Raw genomic sequence first — 12,106 nt, 5'->3', positions numbered from 1 at the left:
AAAAACGAAAAGCAAAAAAGGAGAAGCAAAAAAAGGGGGGGAAGGAGGAAAAGGAAAGAGAAAGAGGAAAAGGAAAGGGAAAGAAAGGAAAAGAAGAAACAGGGAAAAAAGGAAAACGGAAAAAGAAAAAAGGAAAAAGGAAAAATGGAAAGAAAGAAAAAAGGGAAGGAAAAATAAAGGAAAGTAAAAAGACTCGATGGCTCAGTTTATTTCAAGGGAGACGAAAGCTCAGCTATTACTTCAGGCCCTCGGCAAGTCCCAACCGCAAGGCTGCGGCCAGCGAGAAGCGCGGGAACGCCCTCGCCCTGCCGCCCACACGCTACCGGCCGCCCACACGCTACCGGCCGCCCACACGCCACCGGCCGCGGCGCGGCGCTGCCGGCGAGGCGAGGGGAGGCGGGGCCCGGGCCGCGGCGCGGCGTAGCGGCGGCGCTGCGGGGCGCGGGCGCCCCCTCCCGGCGCGGCCGGCAGCGCCGCGGGCGGGGCGGGGCGGGGCGGGGCGGGGCGGAACCAAGCGCGCTGCCCGGCCGCCTGCGGGGGCAGCGGCGGCCGCCCGCGCCCTGCAGCGCCCCCTGCCGCCGCCCTCTCTGCGAGCGCCGCACGGCCGGGCCGGAAGTGGCGCGAACTCGTTCCGAGTCGCGGCGCCGCGGGGTAGTTTCGTTTCCGGGCGTCCCCGCCTCCGCCCGGCCTCGCCCCTCCCTTCCGGGAGGCCGCAGGCCCCTCCCACCGCGGGAGCCGCGCGCGAGGGGAGCAGCGCCAGGCGGGGGAGCCCGCGCGCCGCCGTGGAGCCCTCGCTGCTGCCGCCGCCGCCGCCGCCATCGCGGCCGGACGGTTTCCGTGTCTCGTCGGCTCCCCAATATGGCAGCGGCGGCGGGAGGCAGCCGCGGAGCCCGCAGGCCCGTGCTGCTGACGCCTCGCGGCAGCGGGGACCGCACCGTCTTTCTCTTCGACCGTCGGCGGGCGCAGGCGGACTCCGACGAGAAAGTGCTCAGCTACGGCAAGGACAGCTACCGCGGCTTCCGCAGCGCCGTGTGCCAGGTACCGCGGCCGGGGGGGGGCGCCGGGCAGCGCCGCGGCGGGCAGCGCCGCGGCCTGGGGGCTGCGCGCGCCCCCTCCCCGCCGAGCGGGGCGGCGGCGGCGGGCGCCGCGCGCGCGCGCGCGGGCCTCAACGGCCGCCAACGGCCTGCCTGCGCGCGCGGGCCTCGCGGCGGCGGTGGGGGGAGGGCGAGGGGGCGGCTGGCACGTGCCGAGCCCCACGTGCGCGGGGAGCCGCCGCCGGGGGCGCGGGGCTGCGCCGCGGCGGCGTGGGCGGCCGCCACCTTGCCGCCCGCTCGCCGCCGGGCCGGACGGGTGGCGCCCGCCCCGGTGCCGCTGTCGTCGCGCGTCCGGCCCGCAAACTTTGTTGCCGGGACGGAGAGACGCGGCCATGGAGGAGAAATTGCTCCCGCCGGGGAAGGGGGGGGGCGAGAGGGAGGGCGACACGGTGAGGGGCGCGGCGCGACCCGGCCGCCGCGTCCCGGCCCCCTCGCGGAGGCGCGAGGTAAAGCGGCCGCTGCGGAGCTCCCCCGCGAGGCCGCGGCGGGAACCGCCCGCCCGGCCCGGCCCGGCCCGCCCGGGGCGCGGCGCGGCGCGGCGGTCGGGTTCTCGACTCGCCGCTAAAGCCGAGCCGGGCCGAACCTTGCTCCTTCTGCTGTCCGAGGTGACGGAAACAAGCACCGGCTGTTTCTCGTCATGGCACGTGTAACTCTCCGCCTGAAGCCCGTAATGGTGGCAGCTGCTCGAATAATTTATCCACTTCGTCGTCTTTGCTGTATCGTGTGTCTTTTAGTCCTCTTGTCCTTTTATTATACAAAACGCGAATTTATTCTCTCTCCAAAATTCTTGGAGGTGGAGATTTCTTTTCCAGGTGTGCACTGTTTACTTGAGCCTGAAATAGACTTATGACTCCTGCCTGTCATACCAGTAGGAAACGCCCATTTTCCGTCAAACGTTTGTTTACTGAGAGAATAATAAATGCCATAAATCTATTAGCTGCTCGTGTATATCTTTTTATATTGTGAAGCACATAGGGGAATCAACTGTAAATTATGCCCTAACTTAATCTGATAGAACATTCTATTTTAGTTCCTTCATCCAGTGCAATTTGCACTTTGTTTTCTAGGCTATGTGTTCTTGGAGAAAATAGGCTAGTTTGTTCTATGTTTGGACAGTGTTTAATGTCATGGTCACTTACTGGGGTGGAAGCTTTGAATTGTCAGTGTCAACAGGAATGCTTGTCACACGTGTCTGTCTTTTCCTTGCAGAATTCTTTTATTTCAGTTTTCTAAATGGTATATTGATTTACTGGTATCGATGTGTATTATTACTCAACAATCATTTGATTATCAAAGATTAGCACCCACATTTTATATAACTCATGTGCCTAAAGTTCATAAGTTTAGAAAGAAACAAGTAACTGAATGGAATGAAGACATTGATATGGTTTATGTGACATAACACCCTGAACTGCTCGGCAGCAAAATGGATTCATGGCCTAAGAAATGACTTAAAAAAAGTTGGTCCTTTAGTATCTAAACATGGTTAAAGTCTGAAAGTATACAATAAGATCATGGCTACCCAATTTACCACTCAAATGTAGTCCATTCTAAGCTCTCGTGGTCTGATTTCACCTGTACAGAATCCCCGTTTTCTTCCTCCATTTTGATGGTGCATAGGGTGCATAGAGATAGGGTTCCTATCTCCCATGAGTACTTTCAGTAATATTTGATGATTTCTTCCTAGAATATAGCAGTCTTAATGGGTCCTCTCTCTCTTCCCCATCTGAACAGTATTGACTGACTTTCCAGAATAACAAAGATACTTCTTATTTTCAGTGTTCAGGGTAAATGTGTTGATGAGCTGTTTAACCCATTTTTTTTTTGTTAGTTTTTGTAATTAATCAACTGAGTGGAGTTAACACTAATTTGCAACTTGTTATGAATAAAAGAAGCCTTTCTTTTTCTTGCTCATTGTATGCTGCGTGCCCTTGTGACTTCTTTTTCCATGCAACCCCACAGTGTTCAGTAGTTCACAGAGGTTTTGATATATTTGTAGTACAGAAATAAATCATTATTGCATGTGACAAATTTTGGAAACAGACAACTTCTGAGTTTTCTTATCTCAGAAAATGTGTCAGTATTGTGGATTCAGTACTTTGATGTCCTTAGGCAGACTACTCAAATGTGTAACATTGTGTTTGGAAAGTCTGGCACTGCAAAGCAGAACTTCCTGTGTTTGGATTTGATGTATATGAAAACAAAAGTCATGTAGAAATCCTTGCCATTTCAACACCCTAATCCTTATTAACTACCTTGGTGACCATTTTGAGGTATTGATAAAGCAGTTGGTGCTCTTAAAAACCTGTGCAAGAAGAATCTCAAATGATCATTCTCTTGGAGAAAAGGTTCCTGTAATAGCTCTCTGTGAGTTCAGGGTTGCCTTATTACCACTAATTTCAGTGTGATGGTTTTGACTGTTGGAGCTTTCATTATCTTATTTATGGGACATCCAACTCTGAATGCATGTCAGCGTGTCTAGGCAGGTTGTTTGACATGATCAGCAACACTGATTCAATGAAAACTTTCAAGCTTAGGTCCAGGAACTGTGATGTCTGAATTGTGGCACAGTAATAGCATATGGGATGTTCTTGTAAGACTTGGCATATCAGTGTTTCTGCGTGTTTTGCACAGTGTATGCATTTCTCCAAGTGTTTTACTCCAAAGTGCAAAATTTCTGGGATCTTGAAAGTTGCAACAACTGTATCCACGAAAAAGATGATGCTTGAATTCATGTGACTGAGGCCAGTTTATGGTGCTGAAAACTTATTAAGGAAGTGATGAAAGTTCAGAAAAAAGTGTTCAGTTGACAGTCAAAACAACTTAAAGCTTGCTTAAGAGGAGAGAGAAGCAGAACGTCGTATTCACTCTTCTCCAACTGAAGTTATTAGAGAATAACTGAGTCTTGCTTGATCAGGCAAACACAGTGCATTTAGCCATGTTGGTTTCCAGGGTACCCCGTCAAGTGAATAGTTCAACCTCAGTACAGGCTCTGCTTTAAATTTACTTTGGCCATTTGTCATGCAATTGAATTATTCTACTGTAGCAGCTAAGGTACACATGCATTTTCAGACTGCCAACTGGGCTGTGGGAGTGGTGATGTCTGACAAAGGTGCCAGAAATGTATTAAGCTGTTGGAACTGTTTCTGCTATGAACATCTTCCTATGGCTTTAGAGAACTCCTTTGGATATATCTAGATAAACTGGAATTAAGAGAATGGCAATCTTGAAAAACAGTAAAATTTAACCTGACTGCAACATTTGAGGATTCTGATTTGAAAATAATTGAATGCCTGAAGGCATGGTCTTAGGCTGCTGCTTCGTAAGACTTACTTTTTACGTCGTATGGAGAGAAGGTGTTGCAGAATATCTGATTTTTCCAGTTAAGAGTTTCAGTCACTGAGAGTTAGGTTAAAGTCTGATTCATTTTGTCTCAATCTGTTGTCATATAAAATATTTCTACCTTTTTATTAAAATATTCTTTATTCAGTTTTGAAACTTTGTTTTTGAAGCAAATACTTGTTGTCATCTTATGAATTTTGTTACTATTTCCTAAAGATGAGTTAATACATGACAAAGTGGTTGAATGTGACTTTATATGCAGATAAATTGTATTGACTGTAAAAATTATTTTAAAAATCTTATAAAGGAGGATTGGCGCAAATAGGCTTCATTCTTCTTCCTTGCAGTGATCAATCCTACGGCAGCCACTTCTTAATTAAAAATGATCTGCCAGCTTGATTGTTCCATTTCAGCACTATAGAACATATGTGGAGCAATCTTGTAATTGCAGTTCCAGAACCATGAGTTTTTGAGGTGAAAGAGTGAATTAAATAGGGAGTTTCATCTCTTCTTGGGAGTACTATAGCTTGTACACCTTCCTGACTTTTTTTTTTTTTTTTTTTTTTTAAGGGGGGGGGGAATATGCTCCACTGAGTGTTCTGATTTTTTTTTGGAGTATGGTTTGAAAATATTTTTCTGCAATGAGAGGAATGGACATAAGCTCTATTTGTGGCTAATGACAATCCCACTCAAGTTGTCAAACTACACAGTGAAGTTTGAACATCTTAATTCGATGTTAAACTACTTGGAATCTTTCCAAGTGGTGAGAGTGGTCACAATGCATTTTAAGCAACAAGTTATCTGTGTTGAAAATGCACAAAGGCTCTACTACATGCTTACGGGTATTTTTGAAAAGCTTTGGAATGAAGTACCAGTATAGCTAATGGTACTAAAACTAGTGTTACTACTTAAATATGAAGTGAATGCATTTATAAATGCTTCTTTAAATCTTCTGAAGCTTTTCTTCATTGTAACAACCCCAAGATTTGAAGGAATGTATGCCAGCATAAAAGCAGTAATTTAAGTAAATACTTGACATTTAGACTCCCCATTAAAACAGAGTATTTTGCTTTTAATCATTTGTCAGATCTTTTGTTGAACTGTTTATTGTATCCGTCTCTTCTGCCTAATTTTAAACAGATTCTTCTTTCAGTCCACTGAAATGAATTGCAATATTTCAATTATTTGCATGTATTCAAGTATTTCAATGTTAAGAGGCAAAAAAGATATTTATTAGAAAGGAATATGAGAAAGAAGAAATACAGTCATGATGGAAACTCAAGATTAATTTTTGCACACCTTTGTTAATGGCTAATAAATTATATTTAATGAAATTATTTATGATCAAGTGAATAAATATTAGGAACTTAACTCTTTTTATCACCTAAGGATAACTGTTAAAGACATTTAGAGGTATTTAAATACCTTACTAAGTTACTATTCCAATAAATTTGCTCAGTACAAGTACTTCCATTCTTAATGATAGAATTTAACCATCTTGCAATAGTGATATTTTTGTAGTATGAAACCTATGTTCGTTTACTTACTCGTCAAGATTCCTTAATCAGGAACTCACAGAATTGCAGAGTAATTCAGGGTTAGAAGCACCTCTGGAGATGGCCTAGTCCAATCTCACTGCTAAAAGCAAGGTCAGCTAGAGCAGGTTGCCCAGGGCTATGTCCAGTTGGCATTTGAATATGTCCAAGGATGGAGACTCCACAACCTCTCTGTGCAAGTTGTTCCTGTGTTCAATCACCCTCACAGTAAAAGAAAAAAAGCTTTTTCTTGGACAGAATTTGCTGTGTTTGAATTTGTGCTCATTACTTCATGTCCTGTCACCGGGCACCATTGAGAAGAGTTTCGCTCAACCTTCTTAACTCCTCATCAAATTTTTATTTTGATTTATTTTGACATATTGATAAGACTTTGCTGGTCTTGTTTCAGTATGTTCATGTCTGTCTTGTACTGGGAAGCCCAGAAAATTTAAAATAAACAAACAAAAAACAAAACCAGTAGCGGTTGGGGCTGAAACACAAGGTGTTACTGATGTCCCCTCTGTCAAGAATGTACAGGTGCTCATCTTCATTCAGGCCTCAGGACATGGCCTGGCTGTCCTTGCTGCCAGAGGCTCCCACTGGGTGACACAGTCACTGTATTGAGATAGCCCATGTGACTGATGCCTTTAATCTTCAATTTGCAGTTAGCCAAGTTCCAAACCTTCACCAGCCTGTCCCAGCCACTGGAGAGATGATTGGGTGGCTGTTGTTTGGGGGAGGTGCACACATGACACTCAGTCTGTACGGCTCTTGTCCTGTAGCAGACGTGCAAGGTCTTCCAGCGCTTGATGGTCTTACTCCTGAAGCCTGAGATGATCTGGCAGTTGCCAGACAAGTAGGCCACGTTCAGCATGTCCTTAGTCTACCAAAAAAGCAGTGAGTAGTGGTGCCTGTGATGAGGTTCCAGAGATGCAGGGTGCTGTCCTAGAAGTCTGAGAGAGCAAGCTGCTTGTCAGAGGAGATGACCACATTGCTGACAGAGTGTGAGTGGCCACACAAGGCTCGCTGCAGGATCCCATAGTTGGACTTACCCTTAGTCAGCTTCCGCGTCATGATGGTTTTGTCATGCAAGACAGAGAAGGTCCTGTCCAGGAACTGCAGGGTAGTGGCAGTCTGCATCACTCAGCCATCATGGCTTTTCAGGGCGCTGCACAGGCTTATTTGCTCTGACATGGTGGGAACAGGGCAGGAGGATGGCAGCAGAACCAGTGGAGTCTTTGACCTGAACTTGTCAAGCCACATGGAGAGATAGCAAGCAGAAGGAGAGAAAAGTGATTAAAATAGATATTATTTAAACATGCCATATATGCACAAAACAAATTTTTATTGAGTGGGAGGGTGGGGAGAAGTAAGTTGGAGATACTGTAAGGTACTTCTAAGATGCAATATCCAGCATTCACGCACCATTTTTTCAAATGGTATTATACTGATATTTCAGTCTTCACTGAAATGCTTGTGTGTGGCTTCTTCCTTTTAGTTACTCCTGTCTTAGCGGGAAGAAAGATGTGATTTGCCTACCTGTGTGCACACTGGTACATTACTAAAATGTATATGTTGACTGATTTAGAAGAATATGTATTTTTTAAGTTCTTGCTCAGATTTGAGTAAAGTGATACTGTAAGATGTAGAGTCTCAGCATTCTTTTAACATTAGTTATTTAGGGGCAACTTCTTGGATGTAACAAAGTGGTTTTACATTCCAAAGGTGGCTTCCAAATTACTTGTTACTCTAACACATGATGCTATACAATGTATTTTCATGGTGGAAGCTGTGTGGAATTGGTATCACATCTTTAGTTGGTAACTCTATTCATTAATATTTGTGATTGTGCTTTTACAGACAATTGTGAATTTCTGATGAAAGTTCCTGTGCTTGTCTAAGCTCTGAGCAAGTCTACTAATGACAGCATGCTTTCTGCATCAGTCTTAGGTCCCTAGCTTGTTTTAGCTCATTAAAGTATGCAAATCTTGAAAAGACATATAAGTTAACTCACTGTTCTGGACAAGATTTCCTAGATTTATATGTGCAACCATAGAGGACTTCAGCCATGTTGCTTTCCTCTGTTCATTTTCGCTCCATCTTCCCATAACTTCATAAAAACTTAATTTCATATAACTTCATAAAAACATAAAAATAATACAAAACACAGGACACTTCAAGTTCTTCAAATTTAGTCTTGTGTAATTCATTCTTTGGATTGGGGTCACTTTTAGTAGTCTGGAGAATGTTTCAGAACACTAATGTCCATTGCTGGGTTTTGCCTATAGTCTTTTGCTCAAGTGACCATCTGCCTAGAAAATGTGAGCTACTAAGTATTCCTGTACTTCTGTAATATGAAGCTTCTTGATTTGAGCTCTAACTAGCATGCTTAGAAATAATTTCTATCTGTTTTTAAATGCAACTGCTTTTCTGCAGACTTTTGGAACCCTTATCTTTCTGTTGGTGTCCAAAGATGTTTTATGTTTCTTTTGTGACGTTAGTCCGAATTTGAGGCTTACTTGAAGACAATTCTTATACTTGCTTCGCTACCTTGTGTGCTCTTATCATCATCTGTTGGTGCTAGCTGACCCATCAGTATATTGGAAAATTTTATTTGGTTAGCACTCTTACAGGTTGCATACAGTTGTTCTCAAGTACTTCTAGCAAGGGCTTAGTCTCCATTTAATCTGTTAATATCTTACTATCTGTATGAATGAACTTAGTATTTTTTAGTTGTATGGATAGTTGAGAGACATGATAAAAATATCTCAGTATCCAGAAAGCGCTACTGAAACACAGTTCATAGTTTGAAACCTAATTGTGTTTTGATAATAAAATTCTATTCCTTAATTAGTTTCATCAGTTTGTTGATCTAGTAAGCGTCTTAAAATTTGAACTGATAATTTTTTTTTTTTTAACTTGGCACAGAACAGGATAGCTACTTGGCAGATGTGTATCTTTCAGATAATAAATTAAATAGCACAGAGCATTCAGTTAGTCATACGGAAAATTACAGAAGGCTACATGCCTTGTAGAGTTTGCGGGTGATGTTTAGGCCCCCTTTTTAGGTTCCTGAACAAATCTTAGCAAAGGATGCACTCAACCAATATAAAGGATCCACTCAACCAATATAAACCAATTCAAAGTAAAGCTATGTTTCTTTTTATCCTTCTAGGTAGCTCAGGTGCATTTATAGGTAAAAATGTTGTGAAAATGTGTATCATTAAAGGACTATATTGAAGTTGAATCTTGCCAGATTTTTGTAACAATTAACTTGATGCGATACAATTCTCCTTTAAAAGAATATCTCTTATTTAACATCAGCAATACAATTCTACTATCCAGAAAATTATTCCTGGGCTCAATGCCCCTTTATGGAACATAACTGAATTGCTCAGCTGTTAAGTCTCTGTTATCCCTTGGCTACATCACCAAGCTGCAAGGCCAGGTCTTCACATCATTCTAATGCATTTGCTTGTTGGAAATGTTTACCATAGGAGACAGACAATTTTAAAGATCTGAAAGCTGCTTTTTGTGGGAAAGTTGCTTTGACATTTCAGAACTTGTATGCTCTTTCTGTAGGCTTTCCTAAAAGATTTTTATGACACTTAATTCTATAACATGCATTAAAGCTGTGAAAGAAAATAACTAATTTACGGTGTTACTGATAATGCATCTTTTGTTGCTGGGGAGTTGGTGCTGGGCAAGTAACTTATACTGCCTTGGTTCACGAAATCATGCTTCCTGTTTATACTGGAAAAATTTGAGTTGCAGGTGGATAAGTGTCATCTTCTCTAAAGATACTGTAGTTTTGGTTTCAGTGTTTTATGTCGGTCATGTGTGACACTGTCCCATTCCTTTACTTTCAAAAAATAGCACCAGCCAACAATGACTATTTTATACTTTGCAGTGTTAGCTAATAAACTGGAGAGCCACTGGAAGCAGAGCAGTGATTGTGTGTTTATAGTATGTTATTCCTCCTTCCCTTACAACTTTATGTCTACCCGTGTCATTCTGAGCCATGTTAATATACATTCTAGGTTTAACATTTGGATATTGAACACCTTTTCCAAGGCAGATGGTAAATCTAGAAGCAAAATCTAGGCTGACTTCTTCATGCTAAATGTTCTAGTTTGCTTAGTAGCCAGATAAGCCTCACAATGCATGTTGTTGACCTCAGATCAAATAGCAACCACATTTACTTTGGGTGTTTATGCTCTCACACATGAGGCTAGGACCTGGTTGAAGGAGTTTTAGTTGCTGGTGATCTGTCTGCTTTTTTTCGGTATATATAGAAGCAAGTGTATAAATTGAACCTTGGTTCAGTTACAAAGGTTCGAGAGATTACAACTCATTCACATGTTCATGTATCTCACCTGTAAATTGTTCTAGTGAAAGCTTTTTGGATGTCTGGCATTCTTCCTTCAGTTGTTTCAAACTAATCTTTTACTATTAAACTAGTTTCATTTCATAAGTATCCACCAACAAATTGAGATCCATTAGCTTTATGTATTTATCATGAAATGTATGCAGTGCTTCAGATTGAGCCCCTAGTTTATAAAGGGTACTCTTCTTTTGCTTGAATAAAGACAACTGTTTAGCTTTTGCATGATAACTGACTTTCTTTTTCAGGAAAAACAATCCAAACTCATGGGATTTTTCCTAACTTTAACTTATTACAGTTAACACAAATTTTTGATTACTGATTTGGGTATTGAGGAGGGGGTAAAGGGAAAATAATGACACAAACAGTCAAGGGAAAAGACTTTCAACCCCTTCCCCAGGCTCAGCTTCTGTCAAACACCTCTCCTTCCCACTTCTTAATCCAGACTTCCCTTGTATTCACCATGCTCAGTCCATCTCAATTCATTTGGGGAGGCCATCTGTGGCGGTTGGGGTTGTGCGCCTGACAATTCCTTTCTGCCACTCCACTGTGCTTCCTGTTCATTTTTCTCTTTCCATCATGGGTAATTCATTGGTCACAGCCCCTTTGGACGGATGTCCTGCTGCAGCATCGGACCTCTGTGGCTCACAGCCCTTCACAGGTGTCCTTGCTGTGGAGTGGAGTGCCTCCTTCCAAGAGTGCATCTCCAGAGATGCCTCCTGTCCGTCTCCTCTGTTTTGCCTGTCTCCTGTGTTTCTCTTCACGTTTCCTGCCTTTCTTCTGCTTAAGTGACCACAACTCTTTCTTAATATGTATTCTTAATATATATTTGAGCAGAGGTATTTGTCTGCCAAGTTGAGGTTTTGGCACATAGCAGCCTTTTTTTTTTTTTTTTTTTTTCTTTTTTTTTTCTTTTTTTTTTTTTTTTGGTTTTTGAGCCAGTTCCAACTGGCTGTGAGTGGCACAGGGCAATACATGGTTGTATCGCACATCGGTCACGTCTGCAGCTCCCTGCTACCAAAACACTGCAGTTTATACTCAGTTCACCTCTGAGCATAGTTATCATCTGTGGCTTAGCAAGCAATTCAAGTTATTCTTTGTAAGCAACTCTTTCCTCCCTCCTCTTCTCCCCTCACTGCCCCATAACTACTCAGAATCTGGTTCATTGATCTTAATCTTCTATACTTTTTAACTGTGTGTGGGGTTTTCAGGTGTTTTGTTTCAGGAGTCTTTTTATGTATGCAGGTAGTTGCAGAAACTTGTTATCTGTCTGAAATCACATGATCCAGTCATTTTATCAAGGTTGGAGACCTTTTGGTTCTGGATCTTTGTAGTACTTTGATTTTTGCATATGCATGTAGTGATCATATGTAACCAAAGTTCATTAATGCTTGTTTTTTCACATGTCCACTTCTCTTTTTACAGAACATACTTCCCCCCCACCACCACCTAGTTTGGAGCTTGTCTCTGTGTTTTTCGTATTTTCCCAAAACCTTTTCTCTTTCATGTCTTCCAAAAAAGCATTTTGCCCAGCTATTTTGGTGCAGTAGCTTCCAAACACTTTTACACGTGGCAGATGTGCAGAGGTGTTTCTGACTATAGTGATTCTATTGTACTCTTCAACATTTTGCTGATGTAAAAAGCTGGATTGTGACTATGAGTCTTGACAATTTATGAAGTTACAAAATAAGTGCATCTTCTGTGTTTATTTGGAAAAAAGGCATAATACCCAGCTGAAAAGAGCTCAGCAG

The 12,106-nt window shown here is 43.0% G+C and overlaps 1 protein-coding gene and 1 pseudogene across 2 annotated transcripts in view; one reads left to right on the top strand and one right to left on the bottom strand.

The window, feature by feature from the left end:
* Nucleotides 1–790: 790 nt before the first annotated feature.
* The window catches only part of SMCHD1 (structural maintenance of chromosomes flexible hinge domain containing 1), an 83,931-nt gene continuing 72,615 nt past the window's right edge, over nucleotides 791–12,106 (top strand). For both annotated transcript variants that reach the window (XM_062570195.1, XM_062570197.1), the window contains exon 1: nucleotides 791–1,038. In XM_062570195.1, the coding sequence (XP_062426179.1) occupies nucleotides 859–1,038 (180 nt within the window). In that variant the 5' untranslated portion in view covers nucleotides 791–858. The remainder of the gene's footprint in view (nucleotides 1,039–12,106) is intronic.
* The window catches only part of LOC134137341 (small ribosomal subunit protein RACK1-like), an 88,169-nt pseudogene continuing 81,857 nt past the window's right edge, over nucleotides 5,795–12,106 (bottom strand).

Source organism: Rhea pennata, chromosome 2, assembly GCF_028389875.1.
Source record: "Rhea pennata isolate bPtePen1 chromosome 2, bPtePen1.pri, whole genome shotgun sequence".
Classification (NCBI taxonomy): domain Eukaryota; kingdom Metazoa; phylum Chordata; class Aves; order Rheiformes; family Rheidae; genus Rhea; species Rhea pennata.
Note: the sequence above shows the minus strand (reverse complement) of the source record. Positions and strands in the feature narration are given on the sequence as shown.